Genomic DNA, 13,277 nt, shown 5'->3' with positions numbered 1-13,277 from the left:
GCTCATGTTGAAGAAACACACATGATGTTAGTAGCCTTTTTTGCGTTCGTGAAATTTGTTACAGCATCTCAGCAGAAAATATAACGAAAGAAATCTTTGTCAAGATTTGTTGACAATTCAAACACCGACTCGGACTTGAAAGTGCACGAGCTGCACTATGCAAATGAGCTAATTGTACGCGTCAGACTTTCCTTTGAAAAACTTTTGCAAACTCACCAAACAAGCAGAAACAATAAGAAACCGTCAAAACAGGTTTTGGTTATGATGAACCATTGTCTGAGAAACTCACAAATTAACTCGATACCAGAGTGTAGAGTTTTCTTGCTATATTCTTAAGTCAGAACAAACGCAAAAACATACGCGTAAGCTTACAACTAGCGTGAGCAGATCTTATTATTCATTCCCAGCGCGAGATTGAAGTCTTGTTTTCGACCCTGAAAAACCCACCTTTTCCGTTAGCTCAGAGCATAAAACTACATATAAGCGCCCTGGTTCGTATTCCCTGCCTTATTCCCTGCCTTATTCCCTGCCTTATTCCCTGCCTTATTCCCTGCCATCGCTGTGAAAAATACGCAAAAGAATCTCTCAACTCTCACCATTTGATCACACAACGTGACAACATCCACGCGAGAGCCCCCGACACGTGCGTGAATCCGCGCGGATATATGACGTCAGGATGGCGCAATTTGTTCTAAAAATAGAAAAATTGTCCCATATCATAGGTGCGCGCGAATCCCGAGACTTACGGTCTCCGTCCCCGATTATGGCTCCTGTTTGAATTTATTAATTAATTTCTATGTTGTTGTAAATGTTGAATACATAATGATTTGATTTATCAAATGTAAGCTCAGGCGCGGATCCATACCAGTTTCCACCGTTTTACAGAAGTCGGTCAGATTTTTCAGAATGACTAAGAAACTAAATCCAGAACATTTCCTAAAGGAACATGGTCCTGTTCCTTTCTTGAAATTCGAAGGTACTTGTTGTTTCGGAAATCAGTCACTATTCATTCTAGATCCGCTCATGAAGCTCAGTTATGTATTTCTTTTTTTGCTCTGTGTGACTTGTATGTGGAACCCGCCCCGCAAACAGTGTAAGCTACAAATTTACATGTATGTACATGTAGAACGAATGATGAAGTGTTAAAGTTCCTCCCGAGTGTTTTGTTATATATTGTTGTTGTTGCAGCTGTGGTTGTGCAAGTATCCGAACATAGCCAATTGCTTCGAATAAGTAGTTACTGGTACCTATTGTCGGACAAAACCTATATTCGGACAGCTGAGGCAAGACTCCGAAGTCTGGGAGAAAACCTCGTCACAAATCCAGCTTTTTCCTTCGACGGCAGCTCTGGTCTTGAGTCTAGGGATCGCCGATTTTTATTGAGATCCGTTTATGGTTTTCTGGGAAGGAGCATGCAATTCGTATTTTACGAAGAAAATGTGGCCTCTTTTACACGTGAAAAATCCAACCGCGCGGGAAAAAAAAAATGACACGGAAACATTTTCATTAACTAACAAGCAACCACTTACCCCTTTGTCAGATGAGCTTGTGAGCATTTTGTTGTTTTTATCTTCATGTCCGTTAACTGATCTTTTAAGCCAACTTACGTTAGGCAAATTTTCTCCCGAAAGGTACCACTAAAATGAAATCAAACAGGGCTAGTAGCTAATTGACATCCTAAACTTAAGCTGGAAGAAAAGTCGAAATAAAAAAGCTTTTTATTCGTTATAATTATGTGATGAAACTTAAGTGTTCGACAAGATAATGCTTGAGACAAGGGGGCTTGAGACATGTCTTCTTGTTGTTTACCCATGCGCGTGCTTAATACTTTAAACACCCAATCAAAAATTCGCTCCCAGGTCTCTTTGTCCACAAGAGATCTGGGAACAAGAGTCACCCAATGAGAAACATTGAAGTGACATTTTCGCGACTTACGTCATCTTCAAAGTTGAACATCTAACTAAAGGTAAATCCATAAGCAAGTTCATAGCTCGGAAGTTTTCAAATTTAAGTTTGCGTACACATAGCATTTTCCCGAAAGGCGAAACTAATGAAGCGCGCGCGAGTGCAAGCAAGATGACGTCACAAAGGTCGCGAGTTAATTCTGCACGTCGAGAACATGAAGTCCTCAAGTTCAAGACAGATGACTTTCACAGGATGTTTTATGACTCGTAATAACTGCTTGGACTGACGAGCAAAAATGGCTTTGAGTCCAAGGGCAAAACAACGATACGAGACCGACAAACAACTCGGCTGTTTTCCGCGAAGCACGCCCGAAAACTCCAAAGAACGACCTGATGGAAATTCCTTGAAGACTTCAAGAGATGCTTTTGAAGAGAAAGAGAAAGAGCTGAGAGAGATTCGAAATTACTGGCAGGAAGAGTATAAAAGTAAGGTGAGTGAAGTGGCAAATCTCGAAGCCGCTCTTAAAGAAGCCGTTGAATCTCGAAATAATGAGGTCGAAGAACTGACAGTGTCTTACGAAAGTGCGCTAAGTCTTCAGAATAGCGAGATTTCGCAGCTTAGGCAAACTTTAGATGAACTTATGGGAACCAAAGAAGAGATTCTCGCCTCGGCGGAAAAGTCGACAGAAAGTAAACTCCGCGCGAAAGACGCAGAATTGTTGAGGTTGAGGATCTGGCTTGAAGAGGCGAAGAAATCGAATTCCCAGGGCAGGGAAGTCTTAACTTCGTACCAAAAGAGGTTAAGACAAAAGGAAATGGAGATTGAAGAGCTTAAAATGTCGAGTAAAGAGGAAATCCAGGTTCTTGAACAGGAAGTGAGGAGATTGAAAGCGCTTTTATCGGAAGTCATAGCTGAAAAAGACCAAGACTCTGAAAACACAAAGTTCACTTTGGATAGTGTGGTAGAAGAAAAGGAAAGACAGATGAAAATGTTGAAAGAATCGTCAGATAATGTGCTGACGTTAAAGAATGACGAAAACAAACGAAAAGAGAAAGATATTAAACGCTTGAAGTGGGAGTTGGCTGGAAAAGAAACAGAAATTGAGCAATTGCAGAAGACCATTGAAAATTTACAGAATTTGATAAGTGTAACTGAAGAGGAGAAAAGTAAACTGATCGCAGCTTTGCGTACAGCTTCCGAAACGAGAAGACGTGAAATGGCAGAACTACAAGAACGTCAACAGAAGTTATTAGAAGATAAAGATAATCAGCTGATGTCATTAGAAATACTAAGTAAGGAGCAGCAGAAACGCCATGAGATGGCATTAAGAGACAAGGATCGGCAAATGGATGAGTTGTCTACTAAACTGAAATGCATTGAATCACAGTTAGTTACTGAACTGTCAGAGAAAGGGTACAATGAAAACCTCAAGACGAAAATACCGTCCATGTTAACAAAGATGAGTGATCTGAAGGAAGAGAAAGGAGTTTTAGAGAAGGACGTCGAGGATTTGTTAAGAGATGTTCACGCAAAGGAAACCAAACTGAATGACATTCATAAAACGTTTGAGAGCGAATCTCAGGAAAAGCAAGTTTTGAAGCACAAATGTGACTCCTTGGCTCAAGATCTTGATAACTGGAAGTCTGCGATGAAACTAATCGAGGAAGAGAGGAACTCCCTTGAAAATGAAGTAAAACGTCTCGGAGATGAGCTGGAAAGTAAAAGCAGGACTTGCTGTGAGTTTGAGTACAAGGTTCAATCGTTGGAATCCGTTCGACAAAATTTGGAGGACGTGATTGGGCAATTACGCAAGGAAAACACAGACTTGTTCCAAGGACAAAAGAACCTGGAATTTGTTGTTCGGGAGAGGGATCAAGAACAACATTTGCTGAAAGAAAAGTTGAACATCTCTGAAAATAAATTTGCTTTAGAAATCGAGCATAGAGCAATGAAAGAGGAAAATAACACAGCGACTCTAGAAAATCTGAGAAGCAAATATAAAGAAACTCGGCGAGAAAATGACGAACTGAAGGCTAACCTGGATGAGCGAGAGAAAGACGTGGCTAGCCTAAGTAGCTTACTAGAAAATGCAAAACAACAAGAACATAAGTTAGAGGCAGAGCTGTATCAGCTTTCTGAGGAGTTGGAGGTTCTGAACGAGAAATATATTCGAGGGAATAATGAAAAGGAGATATTAGAGCGGTCGTTAACAAATGCTGTTACCTTGAAGGAACAAGAACTCGAAGAAATGCAACAGAAGTTGGAGAAAAGTAATAACGACCATAAAAATGAGATGGAAAAGCGAGAAGAGTGTTGGAACGAGACGTTAAAAGCTAAAGACGATCTTCTCAGAGATGTAAAAAGATCCTCCGATGAACAAGTTGTCTGGAAGGAGGAAGAAATTCGACAGCTTGGAAAGTCGTTGGAAGAAACAAAAATGGAATTCCAATCAGTGAGGGAATCATTGGAAAGAAGTTTAATCCTGAAAGAAGACGAGATTTCCCTCCTAGGAAGGAAATTTAATGACAGTCTAACGGCAAAGGAAGCAAGGATTGTAGTAATCACAACGGCAAATGAAGACATGCTTTGGAAAAGAGAGGAAATGCAGAAAGAATTGGAAGAATATAAAGTCAAGTTAGACCGAGCGACTGAGGTGGCATGCCAACAAGATTCCGATATCACCCTTACGAAAGAGAAAATAGCTCAACTGGAAGATAAGTTAGGAGAGAAAGAAGAGTTGTTGCAGAATGCCGAGAAAGAAGTCGGAGATCTCCAATCTCGCTTAAAGGAAGAGGAAGAAAATTATGTAACAGAAATTAAAGATGTCATTCAGTCGGCCGAAGTAGGATTCAAGGAACGGGAAAATGTAGCAGAAAATTTAAAGGCCATAATTCAGGAAAACGCTGTGAAGTATCGTCTGGCTTTACAGAAAAAAGACGATAAAATTAATGTCTTGAAGAACGCGTTAGAGAATTCAGACAAAGACGCGGAAGACTTACGAGTCAATTTGGCAACCCTTATTCAGGAGTCTGGTGACAGCGAAGCAAAACTAAGACATGATCTGAAGAAGCTGGAAGACGAGAGAACATCTCTAGAGGAAAGAATATCCCAGTTGACAAAAGCTTTGGAGCGGCGAGTCGAAGAGTTTAAGCTGATGGAAGGTAATATGGTGAATGCTGTGTCAGACTTTGACAAGCAACAGAAGATTAAAGACGAGGAAAAACAGAAGATTTTGGATGAGTTGGATAATGAACGAGTCAAGGTGAAGAAATTAGAAGAAGGTTATTCGTTGCTCAAATTGGAAGTAGAACGCAAAGAAAGCTTGGAAAGGCAGCTAGAAGAAACATCGAGTAATCTTTCAAAACTCCAAGACAATTTCTACCAAGTTGAGTCTTTGTTGAAGTTGGCAGAGAACGAGAAGCTTTGTGTGGAGGAAGTGAAACAAGATCTGCTTCAAGAGTTAGAGACACAGAAGCGATTTTGCGACGCGAAAGACGAGAAAATTAACCTTATGTTACAGAAGATTAAGATGCTAAGAAAGAACCACTTCGAAGCGGCACAGAAGCAAGAAAAGCTTGAAGAAAATGTGGTCACTTTGCAAATTAAGTTAAATGAGAAAGAAGTGGAGATGAGTGAGTTGAGACAAGACAGGGACAACAAACAAGACGAGTTTTACCAACGTTCAGTTCTTCTTGAAGAAATAGTGCTGAAAAAAGACGACTTGGAGAAACAGATCACAACACTTGAGAGTAAGGTAGATACGCAGAAAGCAGAAATCGAAGAAGCAACAGAGAGAGAGAACGAACTCAAGGGAGCAGTTCAAGAGCTGTTAGCAACGTTAAAGGAGAACGAATCAAACGCTAGGGCTCTTGTTTCAAATGTCAAGGACGAAAAAGCGGAGAACGAAAAACTTTGCTCAGAGTACCAGAACTTCAAAGCATCTGCAATGAAAGAGCAAGATCGCATGCACGATGAACTGGATCATTTACACAGTGAGTTAGAAAAAAACGAAGGATTGCTTTTGGTTCTTAACAAAGAAAAGGAAAGTTTGTTGACCGAGCTGGGCAAGTTGAGACAATCCGAAGAAAACACGAAGACAAATTTGGAATGTCATATCAAGAGTTTAAAGAGAGAAAAAGAAAACCTGCTTGCAAAGCTCGCATCTTTGGATAAAGAAACGAAACATCGATTTGCAGAAATTTCAGAAGTCTACTCAGCCTTGAAATCCGCTGAAGTGTGTAAAGAGATTTTGGCACACGAGCTTGAAAACTTGAAGGTATCTTCCTTGGCTAAAGAAACGAGTTTGTGTGAAGCTCGGAGATCACTTGAAACTGCACAAAAGGAGAACAGCCGTTTAAAATGCGACATAAAGGGTCTGGAAACTAACTTGAACCGCGAGATAAAAGAGAAAAATAATCTCGTGGAAAGGTTTGAAGAGTTGAAGAACTCAACTTTACAAGTGAAGCAAAATATGGAGGATGTTCTGTTGGAAAAGGAGAATGTGATTTCCAATTCTGAGAGTTTCATGCGTCAAATGAAGGAAGAAAACGAATCTCTTAGGAAACGCCTTTCCAAATGCGAAGGAGAATTAAGAGCTGACAAGAAATGTGTTGTGGCTCTTTTGGAGAGACAAAGAGCGATGACTGCCCAAATTGATTCGCTGTGTAAGGATAAAGAAATATTGAACGCTTCTCTGAAGGACATGGATCTGTTTCCAGTAAAGCTGAAGACCACCGAAGGTAAGCAAATGCTTGAAATTAGCTTAAATGAAAACAAGCAAGTAACTTCAGCATAAACTAAAGAAACGCACTGGTCGCCGTTTCTATAGTTTTGAATGGCTCGAGGTCTCGAGCGTGTGACTGGAGCACTTTCCTCTCTCGGAATTAACTGAAATAATTTCAAAAACGTTTTGTTCTAACCGCCTTCAAACCAATAATAACTACACTTGATACATCACGTCTAAACGTAGTCTTCGTGTCTTGTGACCTTCGATGTAACAAGTACTTCTACCGGTTGAAGCTCGGTTTAGACCAGGATGATGCAGCTCAGCCTCCGCCTCGTGGTGGTTCACCTGCAAAGCCCCCCAATCAGGCATACGTTTGCTCGTCTGCGTATAAATAATCGGGCTGTAATTAAGTTACCCTGTTCCAGGCGTTCTGTTAGTTGGGAAACAGCGCGTAAAACGGTGCGAGAAAAATAAGGAAGGAATTTGAGGACAGAAGTGAAAGTCTTTGGTTTTTCAGCGCCGCATTCCTCAGACACTTATTTTTTTCTCTCACAACTCCTTCCCTTTGCTCCTCAACTGACAGAACGCCGGGAAGAGGTTCACGTAATAACATCAGAAGGGTGGAAACCACTATTCTGAGGAACACCTTCTGCTTATATGCCCATATACATTAAGATTCGGGAATGTATTAAGAATGCAAATAGTGTCATTTCAATTATAATCTTTCATTGTTAGAATCACTATGCAAGACGAAAGATTCGCTGAAATCACTAAAAGGACAGCTGAAAGAAAATCTGAAAGAAAAGAACTCTCTGGGAAAAACTGTTCGAGATCTCGAATCGATGAATGCCGAGGTAAAGTAGGCCACTCTAGTTAGATAGTCAATCCACCTCATTAATCGTGACATCATACTCTCTTGGTTACTATAAATAAATTTACCTTGCCTTACCTCACCTTGTGTTGTTGTTGTCGTAAGGGGACTAAGATCCATTTAATCCACGCACATATTTGCGACCTTAATTGCATACCAGTCAATGAAAGTCCATTTTCCCTGATACAGCCAGCAAGGGTGAACCATTTTAGTAACGCTATTTTATAATATAATTTGAATTCAGGATTCAGGAATTCGTTCTTTATGGAGAATACTCCACGATGTATTTGCACAATTGAAACATTTTTTTTAGACCTACTTTTCGGAGGCTTCTGTATTACCCGTCGTGTTTTTACATGTATGGGGAAGGGGGGGGGGGAGGGGAGGGGGGTGCGAAGAGAACAAGAGCCTTTTCTTGGCGAAAGGGAGGGGACATTTTTCTTGCTTAAAAGGGAACAGGAGATAAGTAGACTGAGGAAGGGGTTTTTTCGAATTGTTTTGCTCAAAAAAGAGCATGTACATAATTTTTCCGCTTTTAAGCCTTGTGTTTTTTAACGAAAAGGAGAGTGTTTCTTTAACCTGCCCCTTCCCTGGATCCACGTATATCACATATTATATATCCAGTTCATATTAATCTTAATCTTCTGATCTTAGATCCGTATATCGTTAGGTGGAAGGCCTGCCTCAGTTGTTAGCCACATATGCATACTGCCTAAGATCTAGAAACAGCTCTGCACACCTAAATACTGGCAACCCCTAGGGTCATGTTGCAGCTCTCGTGAGGTCTCACATTAATGGTTCGAAACCCTTTGAGAAAGCAAACAGCAGAAACAATGCCCCTAGCCCCAAAACAATCAATAACAGCTGCTGCAATGACGACAAATAGAATTACAAGCTTACGAGAGCTGCTACACCACCGAACCGCTATGACTTCTGTTAGTTATAAACAACGTAGGGTTTTTCAGTTGTACGGTCCAAATGCCTTTTTACCAGTGAAGCCAAAGTACGTTTTTTTTTTTTCCAGTTCAAGCAACATACCTTTGCTTATTTTGTATCGTTAAACGTGTATCTCTTCCCAGATGAAGAAAACACTTGATGTACAAACTACTGTTAAAGAAACTGAGCTGAAATTAATCAAGTAAGAGAGTACTGACCAGTCAACTATTAGACAATAGTTAATAGCAAAATACAACCTGACCTATTGAAAAGAAAAAAAAGATGATAGGCATAGCGCTGCCCAGCCTTTGCGCCTGTACCTTGCCAATTTAATAACCTGTGGCCTGCTAGTTTGTATTTTAAGAAATGACACAATCTCAATTTGACCAGTGATTCTGAATGTGAAAGTTGGCGTTTTGCAATTAAGACTGAGGGAAAGCCTCGATTGCATGCTTAATTATGGAATTTCTGTTAACCTTATCCTGGTATGTAAAGTATACAAACTGTGAATGTTCCAGAAATGTGAGTGATTGCAATTTTACTCAAGACAGAACAGCGCAGATTTACTACACATGCTGTGTACTACACGGATTTTGTCTGTACGCTAAAACCCAGGGACCAGAATGATACAATTAAGGATGAAAGAGTTAAGACGTTTTAGTGATTCGAGACGCTTTCATACAAGGAACAGTCCCACTTAATAAGAAAAAATTATTTCGTCGATAGCCATACCCCCTACCCACAAACCATTATTGAAGCACGCTTTGGGGACACTATCACTTGGTTAAAGTTATAGAAAGGGGAAAAGAGGAGAAGCGCACGAAATATGAGAATTGGAGTCTTACCTTAGATTAGTTTTGTGAATCTGGCTCTCGAATTCCAATTTTCCGGAGCGCGATCTTTTACAGTTGCTTTCTGAAACTTTTGCAGGAATCAACTTGAGGAAAAGAACAAAGAGTTTTATGATCTCAGGGTGGCGAATACGACACAAGACATGAGCCTTAGAGACGCTCAATTTAAGATCAAGGATTTGGAAAATTCACTTAAGAACGAGATTACCTTGCATCAGTCGATAGCTCGTAGGTATGAATTTTATAATTCCCACGTTATTAGGGATTAATAACTCACGAGAAAAGCTAACGAGTAACCTTTCACAGTAGCAAAATAACGTCTTCCAACGGGAAATTACAATAATAACAATTATTGGACGAGGTTGAGCAAAATATCACGATTTGTTAGTGTCGAGCAGACCAATTATTTGCTGAAGCCAAAGGCTGAGGTGGAAGACTATTTTTGTCCACGCTATCTTAGTCAAATCATCAGAGATTTCGTCAGCGTTTTCAAAACACATCATTTCGCCGTCCACACTGCAACAGGAAAGAGGCATTTTCGAAATTAAGCTTAAGTATCCACTCGATCTCTAAAGTGTAGTTTTGAAAGCCGCTCCGTTTAAGGTGACTGGAAAAACCGCTTTGGTGTAGACGGATGGCGAAACGTGTCAAAAAGCATTACACGAATTGCGCCTCTCAATGTTGGCGTTTGAGCGTACTTTGCTTAAAATCGTCATATCCTTTAAGCTGTTACCTACTCTACGAAGAAAGCCCAGTAGGGTGGTGTTATCAACGAGAAAGTTACCTAATATGTGTTTTACGCACATGCGTAACCATAAACTGAATTGATATAAATTTTCCGTGATGTTCACCGCCTTACTCTGCTATTTTTTTTCGATAAGAAGACTAGCTATAATTACAATGTGCATGTTTCCAATTCTTTTGCTGACAGAAATGATCAGCTGCAGAAAGAAATCACGGTTTTGCGAGAAAGAAACAAGAATGAGATTACAACCTTGAAAAAGTCACTTGACGATGCAATTGGAAGATGGTATGATAACTTAATTAAAATGTTTGTTAATACTAAAATAGATTAGAATAAACAAAAACATTCGTTGTTCTCCTTTTCCCCTCGACCATCTCTACTAAATGTGATGAGCTTAAATAAAAGAGCTTTTGTACTTTGTTGGGTGGAGGGGGGTGGGGGTGGTTGGGAGGTGGGGGTGTAAAACCGAGATATTCCTGTAGGTCACTCTGGAACGCAATATATCATCCTACTGCAAAGAAGTTGTTTTTTGATTTACGCAGAGGACCCCCTCCCCTACAAATTTCAGTAGTGCATACGAACGCATTGATGCTTAAAGACCGAAAACGGCCGTAAGAAGAGTACTTCAGCCGTTTCGAGTTCTCCCATTCTTACTACGATGAAACGACGCATAATCGATCACAGTACACGCAGTACTATTCACTTGTTTCACAGAATTTTTGAAATTATCAGCAGCAAAATTTGCGTAAGAGCGGTTTTTACTGTAGGACTGTCGAAAGCAATTCACATCTGCTTCTGTTTTGCATTACTACTACACTTCTTGATTGCTTTTAATATCTCGCGCCACTTTCTCATCCAATCAGAAATGAAACCAAAATCAACGCGACTCGCTCGCGCACAATTTTCCCACGCTTTTGCCGGCTGTATGGAATTTGCTTGAGCTTTGATTGGTTCACTGGATTGTCTGTGTTCTTGGTGATTGGCCATGATTACTTTGGTTTTGGTTTTCCGAAGTTAATTGAAAACCGCTCTAATTAACAAACAGCGGCAGAACGCATACCGAAAAGTCAAGTGTTCAACAAACTTAAATAAGCAGTTAACAAATGCGGCCATCTTAAACGGGTTTTCTTAAATGGTTCAGATATAAAATATCCAGCAAATTCAGCTTAAGAAATTTGTCAAGTTTGAAAACAAGAGTTTTGCACCTTTTTGACATAATTTCGCCGCCTTTTTGCAGGGAAACAAATTTACATGATAAGTGCTGTGAAACTTCAAGGGTCAACTGCATGGAAAAAATGGACAATAAGACTATTCAGAAATTGCGGGAGCTTTATTTCAAGGTATGTGCACGTTTGTTTCGGAGCAATTTTCTTCGATACATACTTCTCCCAAAACTCTGCGTTCAAGATGCAGGGATTATCACCCTAACGAAACTACATGTACATTTGGGTACCTGTTGGAGGTTATTCCTTTTGGAATTTCTGGCGATCACATACACCCCTGTCAATAAACCACATTCGTATTCCCGTTATTGGACTGCAACTAGCATCCTATTGAGGCTATTGCGGGGAGTCTTTTCAAATGTAAAGGACATTAATTCCTTTTATGATATTTCCCCACATGAGCCTCCATTACAAGCTAGTTCCAGTCCAAAACCGAGAATACGAATATGGTCTACCAATATGACTCTCTGGCTCCGAAGTTATCCCTGGAGGTCCAGGGAAGGTTACTGTACGTTTGGTCGCTTTATGGTACAGAAACCATAATCAAGCGATTGATAGTTAAAGGAGCTACGTCACAGTTTGCGCATCTCGAAAGATTTAGACTACATTTTTTCAAGTTTGTCTTTTGTAATCCGTGTCAATCTTCTCCATCCTTAACCATTCTAGTTCCTTTATGGTCTTTTATATCTTTGGTGTCTTTTTTTTTTTTTTTTTTTTTTTTTATCTTAGTAAACTAATATTTTCAGGTATCCTTTATTTAAAGGTAATTTTGTATGTGGCCAAAATAACTCAAAATACCATGACTGAACTTCTTTTAGCATTTTTTGTCTTGTTTTAGGTGTCAGAACTTGAAACGCAGCTGAATCAAGAAAGAAACGATCATTTATTGTCACTGGCGCAAGTCCAAGAAGAAGGACGAAGATATCGGACAGGAGAGCTGCGAACAGAATGAGTAACTGAACTGTTAAATTGTTTATTTATTTGCAAGTCTTCTTACTTCAACTATTAAAAGATCGCTCTTCCCTTTTTACAAACAGTGACTACCTTTCTTCTTCTTGAAGAAATTCTTGTATGTTTGTATGTCTGTTTACAACTGATATAACGATTTACAATTTATGCTTATTAACTACAGATTCAACTTTTCATGAGTATTTCTTAACTGGCCAAGCGTTCTATACAAAGTACGTGTTGAAATTCAGATCTGACATGCGGGGAAACTTTTTCTTGACGCTCTTCTTAAGTTCTTTGCTTTTTTACTTATCATCAATCTTCATATTTCATGAAAAGTTCTTTTTTTTCAAGAATTACATTTATGTGTTTATGAACATTAAATAAAGTCCTTAAGTTCAGTTATTGGTATGCGCTCTAAGTATTTGCTTTACGTTCTTCAGTCTTCAGTCAGTCCGTCTGTCAGTCCGTCCCTCAATCCGTCTGTCCGTCCGTCAGTTCGCCCGTCCACCCGTCCACCCGTCAGTCAGCCAGTCAGCCAGCCAGTCAGTCAGTCAGTTAGTCAGTCAGTCAGTCAGTTAGTCAGTCAGTCAGTCAGTCAGTCAGTCAGTCAGTCAGTCAGTCAGTCGGCCAGCCAGCCAGCCAGTCAGTCAGCCAGTCGCCCAATTTGCTTAATCTCAAACTCAATTTGCGACTGACTTTTAGTTATATGTAGCCGTTTGAGTTGGTATTTTTATTTTTGGTGTAAACAGTTTTGAAAAAAGACCCCCTTGCGAACTTCACCCAGAATAATTATCCCTTGCTCGTCCCTTTCCTTCACCTCCCCCTCTGCCACCCTATTCTCGTAAAGTATACCCAAAAAGTAGACCTTTTAAAAACAAATATCAGCCAGTCTTATGTTCAGATTTTTGCGGCATCATTTGTTTTGATAACAAAAAGAACAAGCTAACAATGCATCAAAGTGAAACGAAATTAAGACTTAACGACAACTCTGTTACAGTGGCTTTGGTTAGGTACGTGCCTAAAGTCCAATGGAAACAAAAAACATATACTCACTAACGACAAAAAATTA

The 13,277-nt window shown here is 39.9% G+C and overlaps 2 protein-coding genes across 3 annotated transcripts; both read left to right on the top strand.

Moving 5' to 3' along the window:
- Positions 1-121: 121 nt before the first annotated feature.
- On the top strand, positions 122-6,718 carry LOC145462631 (uncharacterized). The gene is made up of 2 exons (XM_081446206.1): positions 122-1,243; positions 1,364-6,718. Exon 2 carries the CDS (start codon positions 2,201-2,203, stop codon positions 6,698-6,700), a length of 4,500 nt encoding a protein of 1,499 aa, XP_081302332.1. The 5' UTR covers positions 122-1,243; positions 1,364-2,200; the 3' UTR covers positions 6,701-6,718.
- Positions 6,719-7,418: 700 nt separating this feature from the next.
- On the top strand, positions 7,419-12,611 carry LOC145462644 (uncharacterized). Of its 2 annotated transcripts, XM_081446223.1 has the most exons (6): positions 7,419-7,485; positions 8,582-8,640; positions 9,369-9,521; positions 10,221-10,319; positions 11,272-11,374; positions 12,096-12,611. In XM_081446223.1, the coding sequence occupies exons 1-6, from the start codon at positions 7,474-7,476 to the stop codon at positions 12,207-12,209; spliced, it is 540 nt and encodes a 179-aa protein (XP_081302349.1). In that variant the 5' UTR covers positions 7,419-7,473; the 3' UTR covers positions 12,210-12,611. The 2 variants fall into 2 exon arrangements, with proteins under 2 accessions (XP_081302349.1, XP_081302347.1); XM_081446221.1 differs by lacking the exon at positions 12,096-12,611 and having other exon boundaries at positions 11,272-11,917.
- Positions 12,612-13,277: the final 666 nt, after the last annotated feature.

Source organism: Orbicella franksi, chromosome 12 (assembly GCF_964199315.1).
Source record: "Orbicella franksi chromosome 12, jaOrbFran1.1, whole genome shotgun sequence".
Lineage (NCBI taxonomy): Eukaryota > Metazoa > Cnidaria > Anthozoa > Scleractinia > Merulinidae > Orbicella > Orbicella franksi.
This window is presented reverse-complemented; position numbering and strand designations above follow the sequence as displayed.